This window comes from Mya arenaria, chromosome 11, assembly GCF_026914265.1.
Source record: "Mya arenaria isolate MELC-2E11 chromosome 11, ASM2691426v1".
In the NCBI taxonomy this organism is placed as follows: domain Eukaryota; kingdom Metazoa; phylum Mollusca; class Bivalvia; order Myida; family Myidae; genus Mya; species Mya arenaria.
Genome location: NC_069132.1, coordinates 19,639,538 through 19,655,044, shown reverse-complemented (window position 1 = coordinate 19,655,044; position 15,507 = coordinate 19,639,538). Strand labels below are relative to the sequence as shown.

General features: G+C 34.5%; 1 protein-coding gene across 3 annotated transcripts in view; it reads left to right on the top strand.

Annotated features, from left to right (window-relative positions):
- The window catches only part of LOC128208858 (homeobox protein six1-like), a 37,573-nt gene extending 22,649 nt beyond the window's left edge, over nucleotides 1–14,924 (top strand). For all 3 annotated transcript variants that reach the window (XM_052912516.1, XM_052912515.1, XM_052912514.1), the window contains exons 2-3: nucleotides 8,412–9,072; nucleotides 13,129–14,924. In XM_052912516.1, the coding sequence (XP_052768476.1) occupies nucleotides 8,412–9,072; nucleotides 13,129–13,405 (938 nt within the window). In that variant the 3' untranslated portion in view covers nucleotides 13,406–14,924. The remainder of the gene's footprint in view (nucleotides 1–8,411; nucleotides 9,073–13,128) is intronic.
- The last annotated feature ends 583 nt before the right edge of the window (nucleotides 14,925–15,507 follow it).

The window sequence follows — 15,507 nt, the reverse complement described above, 5'->3', positions numbered from 1 at the left end:
TACAGGGGACTCAGGCATATGCTGTGTCTATGAACATACAGGGGTAAAGCGATACCTTACAATATGCTATTTCAGTTAAAAATTAATACAAAGCACTAAGATATTTTGACAATTAATCGATTTCAAAACATATTATTTTCAACGACCTTGCCGCATGTGCTGCTTGTATGAAGTACAGATGTGCAAGATTACACTGCTTTAATCACTTCTCCCAGCATATTAACCAAATACTAAACATCCGAATAACAATTATTACAAGTTGAAAATCGCCAAAAAGTCATCAGAGAGACGCCAGCCGTTTATCAAAGGCTATAAAAGATGCACATTTTCGTATAACCATTATGAAAATGTAATAAGAGAGAAATGTGAACAGATTATTTTCCCCATACTCCTTAGTCTAGCCGTATCAGTAATGGATATTTAATGTTACTTTCTTAAAATATTGGGCAGATCAACATTTACAGATGAAGATGTTGAAACATAAAAAATAAAGTTAATTATCAGTAACGAGTATTATAAATTGATATGAGAAATTATACGTGCATTTCATCTAGATATGGTACGGCGGTACAGAAAAAACACGCAACGCACAATCAACCTATTCATTATGAAAAGGACTAGTACCAAAAGCATGTAACTTGATAAATGATGTCACCAGTATACCTCTACATTAGAACACATGGAACATAACACAACATGTACTGTGAACTTGAACATGTTCTGTTCATCACTGATACAATATCATACACATACCATGGAGATAGCATTTATATATATTATATGCGAGAGTGCAAACATATATCGAACATATTACATTACAAAACAAATAAACGATAATAATATTAATCATTTTATTTAGAGCAATGATTAAAGGCATGTTTGCAATTCGCGGCTAATTTTCTTAAAAGTACAGAATTTTCAGAGCTAATAGATTCTATAGTTTAAACGATATTTTGTTATACATAATATATATTTTGTCATTTATGCTCATTTCCTTTAACATAAACATTTCTTACTCTCTCAACACGAAAACTGATTAAATAAATAAATTAACAATACATGTATATTTGATAAATAAAATGAAATGTTCTAAGCATATTTTGTATCCGAAGAAACGCAGCTAAGGTTCCATTTATTATAAAACTCATTAGTATAAAAGTGATGATGATCTGAAAACATTACATCGTTAATGTTTGAACACTTTACATAATAATGTTTTATGATGGCATACTAGAACGCGCTGTTCCCGCCATTAACGAGCGTTCATTTTGTACAACTGCACATTAACAGTGCGTTCTGCAGCCAAATTCACATTAGCTCCGTCGGTACATATTACATCACACCACTGTATTTACTAGTACAAACATTACAATCTTTCCGCCTCTTGGATGAATGTATATTTTATATGATTTATAGAAGATAACCACAAATGAGTATTCTTTACAGGTTATCAGTAAACAGTTATTGCAAGAAAACCAACTGATACAGTTAATAACATGACGTATTTGGATTTCAATAAAACAGAACAAACAGTTTACTTATATCTATATTTAAATGAACGAAAAACATTATGCATTATATGGACAAGATTTCAAACAAAATCAGTGTTTATACTTTAATTATTTTAAGAGGGAAACGTACTAAAAAGTCAGTTCTTCATCCAACACCACTAACGCGATTTTCACAGTCTGTTGAGCCAAGTAATCAAAAGTTAATATGCATTTGTTATTAAAATCGGTTTTATACATATATGCCAAATTGATTTTCTTACTTATCTAATGGTTTATGGCTTTCTAAATATTTTTTTCTTTCATTCTTGCACTATTTGTGTTTGTTTTGTGTTTATCACGTTGAGCTATATATGCCTCAGTTAAATACATATTCCGTTTTGTTCTTATATCAATTATTTGCTTCAATCTAGTTGAATAATCCGCCTAAAAAGGGTATTTTTCTCCAAACAGAACGAGATATTTCATACAAAAATACATATCTATCAATAACCATAAAGTCATAAATGGACATGTAGATGTAGAAAAAATAATCTAGGTTTAAAATGATACTTAAATTGTGATTATCAAATGAGTGGTTCAGAAAATGAGAAAAAAATGAGTATGGGAAACTTCGTCAAACATTTTCTAATACTGTTGAAATAAAAACTCTTGAAGATCGATTACAATGTAGGAATCATGATTTTGAGTAAAATTCAGCCCTTAATTTAACATTAAAGATGTTGTAAAAAGGAAAAAAATGATGTTTTCACAGTTAATACAATTATAAATTGTCCATTTTGTTAAAAAAATCACCAAGAGTTGTAGTGTCCGTGACGCATCATCTACATATCCATATCCGTACATCACAAACAAATTCATAATGAACACGTCTTTCTTGGTTTGAAGGACCTCTTGAAATATTCATCTTGCTAAATTAATGAGATATTTCTGATTCTTACGAAGTCACAATGCGGATGTAATACCTCGATATGTTACCCGTGACGCTGTGGCGTTTGTGACACAGATTTGTAAATGACAGTTTCACTTACTTTCATACACTTTCACTTTCATGTTCAAGGTCTGGATTGAGCAGATAACAAACAGTCTTATTACAAACTTATTACAAATATTGTTTTATAATATATATCTTTCATGGATATTACAATGTCAGAAATAGGAAAATTATTAGATTTTTTTCTAATAAAAAAATGAATCAAAAATGCAATTCAATGAAAAAATATTTCTGTTTATAATTTTTAAATTAGTATTATGGAAAACAAAAAAAAATTGCGGGTCGTACATGTGGCCATATTTAATAAATCTTAAGTGCAGACTAGAATAATTTTAGATTATGCAATCGAGAGGTGAAAGCGAAAAGGTTCTATCTGCTTCGTCACTTAGAATCTTTTCGCATTCACCCCTTCGAGTGTAAAATAAATACCATTGGGGGAAATAAAGACTTCTTGTATTATAAAAGCAAAAGAAAGTGTCAAACCAGAACAAATAAATAATCAACATGCACATTTTAGCGAAAATACTATTTGCTATGTGAGAGTTTGGAGATCTTTTTTAGTATTTTATCGTAAATTTAAATCAAATGAATAAACACATCAAAAACAGGAAACGCCCAACTTTATAGGTTTTTAGTCGCAGCATCTTAAATCTGTAGGAAAGGCACAGATGGCACCAAATCGTTTACTTAACTGTGTTTTCAACTTTACTAAAGTTATAAATTCTTGCCACATTATGACTAATACTTTTTGGAACGGGTCACATGACCATGCCACATAGGAGGAACGCGACAATGACTCCATGTGACCTACATGTATACAGGGCATTACTTCTCATCAAATCAGTAAATAATTAAGTAACAGAGAAGGTTTAAACCGATTAGAATCGCACTTTACCCAACACTAGTGAGAGTAACATTATATATACATATAGTTAATGTTTATTTCGAGAAACAACGTATTCGAGTATTAAAATAGTATAGAATATTTCAATTACCCATTCTACACCTCAACCAGCACCAGTCGACTGTGAACAAACAAAATAGTAATTATTTTATTCTGTTTTTATTTTTATTTTTTAGCCTTATTATATTCGTGACCGAATCCTCCTCCTGTTATTATGATAACTAATAAGATATTTAACTGATCTTATATGATATTTGGTCAACATGTCGGATCCGACTTGCCTAAAAAAGATTCCACCATTTACAGAGATTTCAGTTTTCATAATGTCCTAGATGCATTTAATATATACAATATTTTCGCTTGTGTTTAAATACTACTGTAACATTGACATTTTTGCATGCATAATGTTAGATGAATATGTTTTATATCATATGTTCAAACAATCGTCATTACTATGTCAATAATATTCTGTCTGACCTGAATACATTTGCGTACCTATATTTATTATTCTCATGTTACCGTTTATGCACGAAATAACTTTTTCTTCTAATTTATCTAATCATGTTAATATCTATTATATTGTGTTCAAATCTCCCTTTCGGAGGATATAATTATTGCAATAAATGAAATGAATCACTGAACGGTAACAAAATTATTATTATTGTTTTGTTTTTTTCTTCTTCCTCTTCTTCTTCTTCTTCTTCTTCTTCTTCTTCTTCTTCTTCTTCTTCTTCTTCTTCTAAAATTGCATTATTCTGATAATATTCTAAATCCATGGCACAACTTAGCAATTGATTAGCATTCTGGTTTTGTAAAATAAAAAAAATAAAAAATGCGTTCCCTACGAAACACTCTTTGACAAGTAGCAACCCTTCAGCTTTTTTGTTACTATGATATGCATTGTGGTTGACAATAAGTGTTTTATGTACCCTTTTTATGAATTCTAAAACTTAAATTTCCCAAGCATTTTACAACTGCGGATATCTTACTATCCTTTGTAAGCCAACTTTTGTATTTATTTATTTATTTCAATCTCATAAATGCATTGTACATTCATGACTAAAAGTACATTCAGCAAACAGTACATACAAGTGCATTGCCACTCTAGTAAGAGTTATAAGAGACTATCAATTTTATTATACAACTCGGACACATAACAATACATCTTTATATAGATATGAGCAAAATACCATTGCTAATCCCTTTTTAAAAACAATGAGAACAAAATTCTGAAAGTGTAAATTAGTACTAGTGCTAAATAAGAAATAGGGGTAAGATACGAAATCCACATATGATCAGATCATTTTTGGTCGGATTAGCAAAGCCATTTTACATATGATTTTAAAAGTTACATATGCTATTTTTTTAAGGAGAGATTTGTATGTACTGTAACGCGAAAAAAATGAAATATCTATACAAATAACAGTCGCTACGGTGTTTTAGACATACGAATATAAAGTGCTGGTTTTAAATTTCTGATTTAGACTCTTCAAAAATAGTATAGTTTTGTCTCTGGCTTATGACAGTCTGTACCATCAGTCCGTCCCGCAGTCTGTCAGTAACATGCATACTGTTGGTTTTAATTTGCTGATTTAGACATCATACTAAAAAAGTATAGTTTTTACTCTGGCTGATGACAATCTGTACCATCAGTCCGCCTCGCAGTCTGTACCCTCAGTCCGTCCCGCAATCTGTCTCCGCAGTCCGTCCCGCCATCTGTCACCTCAGTCCCTCCCGCAATCTCTCCCCTCAGTCCGTCCCGCTATATGTCCCCTCAGTCCGTCCCGCACTCTGTACCTTTAGTCTGTCCCCTCTGTCCGTCCCGCAGTCTGTCCTCTCAGTCTGCCCCGCATTCTGTCCCCTCAGCCCATCTCGCAGTCTGTCCCCTTAGTCCGCCCCACAGTCTGTCCCCTTTGTCCGTCTCGCAGTCTTTCCCCTCAGTCTGCCCCGCATTCTGTCCCCTCAGTCTGCCCTGCATTCTGTCCACTCAGTCCGTCTCGCAGTTTGTCCCCTCTGTCTGTCCCCTCTGTCCCCTCAGTCCGTCCCACAGTCTGTCCCCTCAGTCCGTCCCGCAGTATGTCCCCTCAGTCTGCCCCGCAGTCTGTCCCCTCAGTCCGTCCCGTAGTCTGTTCCCTCAGTCTGTTCACTCAGTCTGCCGCGTAGTCTGTCCCCTCAGTCCGTCCCGCAGTCTGTGTTCTCAGTGCGTCCCGCAGTCTGTCCCCTCAGTCCGTCCCGTAGTCTGTCCCCTCAGCCCGTCCCGTAGTCTGTCCCCTCTGTCCGTCTCGCAGTCTGTCCCCTAAGTCCTTCCCGCAGTCTGACCTCTCAGTCCGCCCCGCAGTCTGTCCCCTCAGTCCGTCCCGCAGTCTGTCCCCTCAGTCCGTCCCTCATTCTGCCCTGCAGTCCGTCCCACAGCCTGTCTCCTCAGTCCGTCCTGCAGTTTGTCCTTCCGGTATATTTGGTTGTTGCTGACGTTTGCTTTGCATGATGTTATTGTTGTTGTTTTACAAAGACGGATCATCTTGTCAGCGAGCGTACAACACAATCTTAAGACCAGGAATTTCATTAAAATATTTAGAGTCACAAAACAAATAGCACTTTTTACTTGCAAAATGAAATTCAATGCGACTCAACTGACAAATGATAATGGTCGAAATAGATATTAAAACAACTCAGAAATAATAATTAAAATACGTTCAATGGTAGGATGGTCCCATAGTGTATGCATACATGCATTGATTTGATGTTCATTTTATTTGTATCAATCATTTAAAGTAAACACCTCAAATAGAATATTTTGCCGCCTTAGGCACGTGTCAAAAATGGCGGCAATTTTCACGCGAAGCGCGCTATTTAAACATTGACGCTGACCCGCGGTCATTTCATTTTATTCTGAGCGTATTTAATAGAGGGCAGCAATTCAAGCAGTTAAAGATGTTCATTATGTGGTCAGTGAAATGACATTATGATTCTAACATTTTAATTCAACCATTTTCTGTCAATTAGCTTGATCATTTAGATGATACTGATACCGTCCTGTAACTTGATATCCATTATGTTTGATCTAATTATTGCCAGCATAATATCACAATATTCGATGTAAAGCATTCATACCAAATTAAATGTTGTATCAATTATGAATACATACGACAATAGTCATAATTATTATTATTATTATTATTATTATTATTATTATTATTATTATTATTATTATTGTTATTATTATTATAACTACAACTACTATTATTGTATTATAATAATAACAATAATAATAATAATAATAATAATAATAATAATAATAATAATAATAATAATAATATAATTATTATTATTATTATTATTATTATTATTATTATTATTATTATTATTATTATACTGTGTTTATTATATTTATTATTGTTATCTTCATTATTATTATTATTATTATTATGATTATTATTATTATTATTATTATTATTTGTTTGTCTTTTTTTCGTATCAACGGTCTCTTATAGCGCCCTGACCATCATCCCTATAATAATGACCAGTGAAACCAAAATTAACTGGTCATTGTTTACCCCAATACAGTCTACAAACATTATACTACCTTCAATTACTTACGATCTAATTACAAATTATGTTTCATTATGAATCTATTATTTTTACAAACTATGTTCTCGCGGTTATCGCGTGAATCTGGTCTGCTGGCAGGTGTCATGGCCGCCCCCTGTAGGGCGTGCTTGATTAGAACGCTCCGGGGTCACCGGACTTCCCACGTTAGGCGCACTTGATTCGAATCCTGGAACAAGTGCGAATACTTCAACACAAAATCAACAGATTAACTGGCGTTTTTACACATGAGGACCGTGTTAAGGATTAATGGAAGAAAAGTAAATGGCGACCAAATATTTTCTTTGTAAACATGTCAATCGGTGTACCTCGAATGAACTTCCGTTCTGCACGATGGTTTGTTTACATTTTGGAACAGTCGCGGTGAAAATCAGGACAACTCCTCTCAAAAATGGGCTGCTTTTAGGCAAAAACTCAATTAAATAAACGAAATTATGAACTTTTTAATTTCTTAGTGTTACTACACATTTGGATTCCATTTATTTATGCTCGGAATTGCGTGCATTATGGAGAAAAGGGTGTTTGATCCTCATACAGAGAACGGCTGTGATTCTTACAAGCCCTGGCCACTTACAAATGGCAAATATTTGATCATCTGTTTCTTTACCTAGCTGAAACCGGAGATTCCTTCCGTTAAAGGAAATTAAACAAATGACTATTTGCTTTGACAATTAACACATTGAGGCTTTAAAGTATAACATTAATTCAGGAACATGTTTATGAACCGCGTTTGCAGTATTAAACAGTGTTTGCATTGTAATATTAGCTCAATACTTAGCTTGTCGCTGTGTTTGATTTTTTCAGTATAGTGATCAGCACAGTTCAATACTCTTTAAAGGCTATTTTTAACCGTATCAAACAAACCTTTATTTAACATGGCTCTTCATTGCCATTTCATCTATTGTGAACAAGACACATAAAACAGTCTGAAAATATTCGGTGAATGGATTTTTTGCAAAGTGTACATGTAAATGTTAATAACAAACGATTTCACTAGACAATTTTCCTTATTTCTTAAGATGTAATTTAGTCCGGCAAGGCTACACCAAACTTGATTACCCTTTAATGAACCTAAACATTAGACAAAATAGGTGACCTCAGAGCCAAAATATTAAAATCAGTCTATGTTTAGTAATTGGATACATGCCTTCGATCCGTTCAGTAAATACGAGGCTCCTCCTTCCAATAGATCGGGTTACTGTGATTGACGGGGTTGCTATAGCGACTAATTTCTTTGGCGCTCAATGAATAACGATAATAGCACGAGGTCGCCAGATTCAGCCAATGAAAGAAGTGTAATCACCCATTTACGAGGTATTTCTCTTGTTGGAACAAAATACAGGATATTCAGTTCATACGATTCACACTATCTCAGAGTATTGTGTTACTTTATTTACAGTGCAATTTCGGCATCCAAACGCAGCAACACTGGGGCCGTTCGGAGAGATACCGCCACTGATGCACGATCAGCCGCCCCCGACGACCGTCGGCAGCCCGAATTCCGGGATGTTGCCGTCGTTCGGGTTTACACAGGAGCAGGTTGCGTGTGTTTGTGAAGTTCTTCAACAGGGTGGGAATATAGACCGCCTGGCCAGGTTCTTATGGTCACTTCCGGCTTGTGAACATCTTCATAAAAATGAAAGTGTGTTAAAAGCGAAAGCAGTGGTTGCGTTTCATCGTGGAAATTTTAAAGAACTATACAAAATCTTGGAAAGTAATAATTTTTCACCGCATAATCATCCGAAAATGCAGGCATTGTGGTTGAAAGCACATTACATTGAAGCTGAAAAGCTTCGCGGTCGGCCTCTCGGGGCTGTCGGCAAGTACAGGGTCCGACGAAAGTTTCCCCTTCCTCGGACTATCTGGGATGGCGAGGAGACGAGTTATTGTTTCAAAGAAAAGTCACGGACTGTTTTAAGGGAGTGGTATGCCCACAACCCTTACCCTTCACCTAGGGAGAAGCGGGAACTGTCGGAAGGTACCGGCCTCACGACCACGCAGGTCAGCAACTGGTTTAAGAATCGCCGACAGAGAGACAGAGCCGCCGAGCAGAAGGATAGGTCAGTATTCAGTTTTCTTACTCTGGCAATTCGCCGCCATCTTGATTCTATGACTGTACACTCATTCTGTTAGAATCATGTTTCCCACAAACTATAGAATCTTGGTGCAGTTTGAAATCGCCTTTCAATCTGATAAGCCCCGTATAAAACCATCGCTTACAAAAATAACGTCATGTGGTACTGGTTAAGATTATCAATGTACAAAGAAACATAAAGGAATTCCTTCAGAATAAAACTACACAAGAGATGTAGGATCTACACCCGAGCCAGGAAGTTTTCTCTTCAGAATGTAAACAAAAGCGGTATTCATTAACATTCAACCTGTGTGGAAATAATGTTTCTACTTTACACGATGAAATACGATCAGATAAGATCAAATTGCATATAACATAACTGATATTTAAGTGTTAATCTAATTAATTATGGCTCATCATGTGTGTGAATGCCAACTTGATCTACAGCCAGGGAAAATGGCGGCCATGTGTTTACATGCCACTGGTAGCATGAAGTATACATGTACACTGTCAGGAATATCAACATCCCACTCATTGTTTCGAACTTGAATGATATATTTGCGCTATAGACAGTGTTTATTTGTATTTGATTTCTTTAAGGACAAATGAGGCTGTTCATAAATAAGGTTATTTATTTCATATCAGATTAAATATTTATATGATTATTAGGTTCCATATACATGTATAGCCGGCAGGTGGATGTGATTAATGAAATATCAATTGATCTAAAATGAATTAAGTTGACAGATAAAAACAATAATAGTATACAAATATATGAAAAACAAAAGAAACGAAAAGGCAATGATATATGTTTAAATGTTTTATAATTCACTCTGAATTAAACAAACTACATGTACAACACGATTAGAGGATGGGCACACAATCAATGTGAACAGGTGAACTGTCAGACATGTACATTGACTTTCAGATACAGCCAGACACCTTAACTGTTTCTTCCTAAAGAAACATTTTCTAACTTGTTAATTCTAACAAATGGCTGTCTAACTTGTGATGAAAGTACCATCTTTCAAGACATCCTAATGATGACCCATGCTGGTAAAATTAAGATGAGAAGTTATTCCCCGATTTGGTCTAATTGACAAATTACAGGATTTTTCTTGTAATTAATATAATTAATACTAAGACAATTTCCCACTTAGCTGAAGGGCCATTGTTTAAGATGCCTGATCAGTGTAATTGTCCCCTAGAGTGCCCCTCCAATTGACACACCATCAGACTTGCTGTTCCAGAGAGGTTCTTGCAAAGGTCACGTGACCTCTCAAGGAGGACACGTGGACCGTCATGACTTTCTCGAATCTAAATAGTGAACAACACGAAATAATCAAATATGTTACGAATAGTATAATGAATACAGTACTAATTAGTTTCTGGGAGAAAGAACAAATATCAACCGTTGTAATCATTGCCTCATTCCTTTTAAAAATAAAATCATGTAGAATTTATTATTTTAAAACAGTCCGTCGATCATTTCTTCACTTGGAGTGTCGTGATCGAGTATTCGGGGTGTCTTGAACAGGGTCCTTCAGATGGACAAATCTTTACAAAATGCTTCAAACCAACTTGTATGGCTTTTGGGTATAATTTTCTCGTTTCGCGACCTGACTGTGTGCGTTCGACTGTCATTAAAATAAACACAGGCATACAAATGATGAACTCGATGTTAATGAATTTGTGAAATTGGGCAGAGGGTGAAGAGAAGAGGTTGATTGATTCAAGTACAAATACCACCATTGTAAACCCGCATCTCGGCCCATAAATATTCGGTCAATGGGGCTTCTTCGTGATGAACGAAAAAAGGTTTTGATTTTTTATGTACATCCACATGGTTTGAAAAACATATACGCATAATATATATATATATATAATAGTATTCTGGACTACAAAATGCATTTGTCATGTCTTATTTCAAATTATTTACAAAAATAAGTTTGAAAAGATATGTCATGTCTGATTGTCAAAATTGAGCAAAACGACTAGTGGAATTTTCATTGAATGAATAAAACACAGAAAGGCATATTGTGCTCAAAACATTCCGCGACTGAAACAGGTGTGTCATTGCAGTGTGATTATCATTTGGCCGGCTTTGTCTAAAACAAACGGGCATTGTTTATGTAAAATCACCAGGAATGAATCACACACCCCGCCAAGTGAATAATTCATGCAGAAACATGCATTGGAATCTGCAAGTTATCAAACTGCTTTTGCTGAAGAATTATCTCGTAAATTCGATTATTAATATATTATTTTACATTAAAAATACATTAGATGCTGTTGTGTTTTATCCTGAGAAAAAAAACCATCTAGATTCCGATTTTATTTTTACAAACTAAACTATTTAGTATTTGTTTTCGCCTAAAAACGTTACAATTCAGTAGATTTAAGGAATGAATTGCGGGCGTGATGTCATTATCGGGGTATGAACGCAATTGGGCTGGTCTAAGTGTGTGGAGTCCGAAGGACTCCACGAGTACTTTGACCAGCCCAATTGCGTTCATATCCCCGATAATGACATCAAGCCCGCAATTCATTACTTATATTTACACCAATAGTTAATTATTTCATTCAAGAATTGTTAAAAAAAACTTAATTTCATTTAAAAACAAACTTTTCAGTAAACCCATTCCTACCCATTTTGTAAATAGAACGATCCGATTCTAACCGGAAGCATTTTTTTTCAAATGACGTCACAATATCGCGGGAAAAGATCAACCACTTGAAATCACTTTCAAACGTAAAATTCAAACAGTTATGGCAACTACACATTTAAAATTTAAAAACACTAACACTTTCTAAAATGTTGATTTATATTTTACGGGACCTTCTGACACAATACAAACAATAACAAGATAAATATTTTTCATGTATATTGTTATGCAATGAATTGCGATCCGAACATATCCGAAGATGTTGCGTTCATCGATTGATGAACGCAATTGCCGAAATGACGTTCATTTAAGGAATGGAAGTTGAGGTGTAAATATTTGCCTATAATAACTTTCTCAGTTTATTGAACACAATGAAAAACAAACAAATAATATTTTCTTAAAAATATGAATGAAAAAATACGTATAAAAGAAAAGTGTGAAAATAATAGGTTGAAAGTTGTAAAAAGTGGAATATTACTGACTTGTGACGAGTATGCACTATATACAATTATCTTAGGAAGGTTTATGAAAATTAGATTTCTTTCTTTTAGTGAACATGTTCATGGCTCATTTAACTTTATAAGTTCTAAATATGTTATGTCGGGGTATTATAAGACTATATAATTGCAATAAGTTTGCATAATATTTACTACTGTTATTATAAAAGAAATTGGAGAAAAGGGTGGTTTTGATGTAGGATAATCTGAATAAACCTTTGTTAAATATGAGTTATATTCCCATCTACATTGGCACAACACATTATGATTTTTTGTTTGTTTTTTTTGTTCTTGTTGTTTTATTTATTATGAGCATACACCCTTCATTGTTGAAGAAACTAATGTGAATTAAATGAACATAAAATTATCACAAATGAGTTATTTAGATGATGTCTGTTGATTGCTCTTAAGAAAAATAAAAAATAAATATGTAAATACAAATGTAATTTAAACTGTTAAGAATGGGATACAAGCTTTGGATTTTGTTTTGTATTGGATTTCTCATTTCCGAAACAACCAAAATGACTGATTGATTCTGATGATGATGATGATGATGATGATGATGATGATGATGATTCTGATGATGATTATTATTATTATTATTATTATTATTATTATTATTATTATTATTATTGTTATTATTATTATTATTATTATTATTATTATTATTATTATTATTATTATAAGCATAATTATTATTAGTAGTATAAGATTTTAATTTTCCATAATCAAACTCTTAATTAAGATATGACTTCAATTATAAAACGATGATATTATTCACCGACAAACAATTTAGTATCATACATATTCAATACTATGAATTGTTTATTTTCTTTGCATCAAGCTTTTATCACGCGACCGGTGTGTGTTCTATTGTAGGGAGGGTAACGACAAGGGCGGCCATCTAAACCTGAGTTCCCCCCTCTCCAGCGAGAAGAGTGGGGACAGCAACGATGGCCTCAACGGGGATATTAAAACAGAGGCGGACGCCTTGACCTCCCAGTCCATCTATACAGATCTGCAGAAACCACTTCCGGGATCCAACATATTGTCCGGTCTGGATAACACGCATGCGCAACACCCAGTTGTCTCAATGAACAATGGTTCCTCCCATCACGATATGGGACAAATGTTATCCGAGTATCAGACGTTGTGACATTAGGCTCCGGTGACTTTGGTCACCCTACACATTGCAATTAATTGTTCTTTGCAATCAAAACTAGCATACCAAAGATAAACTGACATACAGTTCAGTTCAGTGTGAAAGTGTAGAGTTTTTGAATAACAGAAAGCATTGTCACCGAGTGCCATAGTTTAGACACATGAAACGTCATTTTATTCTGAACATTTATGACGTCGTCTGTGTATTGTGACAATCATTATTGCGCTGCCATGACCAGCCATTTTCTTGTTGAAATGGCAATACGTAAGATTGACCCGAAGTTCTTGAAGTATTTGTGCTTTATCGCGTAATAATGTATTTTCCCTTGTCCTGAGTGTTCACATTTGCTACAAATTCCGCAGATGTAGACGTGCCATATCCATTAAGCTCTCCTGCAAAACCGATCATTTGAATGAAAGTGACATTCGCTATGCGATGTGTCAAGTACAAAAGTTGGGAAATCAAACTAGCGTCCTTTCAGCCCTTCCTGTGCCACTGTCTGGGCTCTTCATTTCAGATGTATTCTATATTTAGAGTCCACACACATATACTTAGTGCTTACGGACGCGTAGGACCTAAACCCACGTGATCGTCTTCATTTCACACTAGGGCATGCTAGAACGTTAGAAGGTACTTTTATGCAATTCATGACAGAATGTGCTGCGCTTGCGGCACATGTACGATTCAAAGCGGGTAAATGCAATGCCTGTTAAGGCCTCTACTTTGTGTATTTTCTTTCCGTCAGTGGATCTATTGACATGTATGTTTGCACAGACTTTGTAACACTAGGAATCTCGTGATAATTGTATAGTATTATGTTCAATCCTGTTTTGTCCTTCCTGTTATTTGTATTTCAATGGCTTATTGTGTGTACCACGTCAGAAATATTAATCGAGTACACTTACAACATATTTACTGTACTGAAGGCTTTCTGCTTGATTAATAACGCTTTCTTTCATTAAGATTAAGCATTTATTTCTAAGTTGTTAACTACACTTATTCCATACGAATATTTGTAGTAATTCTAAATTTGAAAAATATAGAACTGTTAAATCTATATTTAAGACAAAAGTGGAACTTTTGTTCATTCACGTTCATATTTAGTCCTTGTTAAATTACATTAATTGTTGTGAAATGTTGTTCCTTTCAGTGCTAGGAATCTTGTTGGTAATTGATTTTATTTGCCAAGACGTATGATCACATATTGTAGTCATTGTCCAATTCTGCAAATAATATGAAGTTTTCAATGTATTAATTGTAATATAAAAAGAAATGAAATGAAAGTAATGAGTGCTTTACTAGCAGAAGACCTGACCGTTTTGAGTGTTTACATTTTACTGTTATAACGTACTTTTATACTTGTGAATATGAATTTTCTATGTTGCCATGATTTTCCTATAATATGAGAGATTAGTTTATTATATGTGATGATATTTCTTTATCATCGTTTAATAATTAATAAAAAAATATTGTTAATGTTTATATTGTTGTCATTGAAAAAAACTGAACGATTCGTGTTATCAGTATTATTTGTAGAAAAAGCAAATCTTTTGACAGCTTTTACATGAAAAGAGAATGGGAACAACATGTGAGTCAATTATTTAGCTATTCTCGTCATCTTTCTGGTGAATATGCCTGTTTAAATCATATAGATGCTTGCGTTGTTTAGCCAGCTGGCATAAGTAGGAAACCTTTGCTCAACGGGCATGGCAATCACCACCCTCGTTATTAAAACATCGGAACGCTGGCATCGGCCTCTGGCACGCAGCAAAGCGACCGCCTGTTGGCTGGTTCGGAACACCGGATACATGTCACCAAAAAGATGACGTCACGAAATCGAGTGAATAGTATCAAAACAGTGATATTGGGTATACGATTAAATAAAACTTAAATCATGAGTAATACAAGTAGACTTCAACGCTTATCTAGTTGAAAGACACAAACACATGACATAAAAAACAAGAATTATACAAGACAATGCACTGATTCATTTAAATATCTTGGTCACCATTTTAGCCTGGTTAATGCATATATGATAACGAAGACGAACACTGTAACGTATTGCGTGAGGTGCAATCATGCGTATAATACTGTGT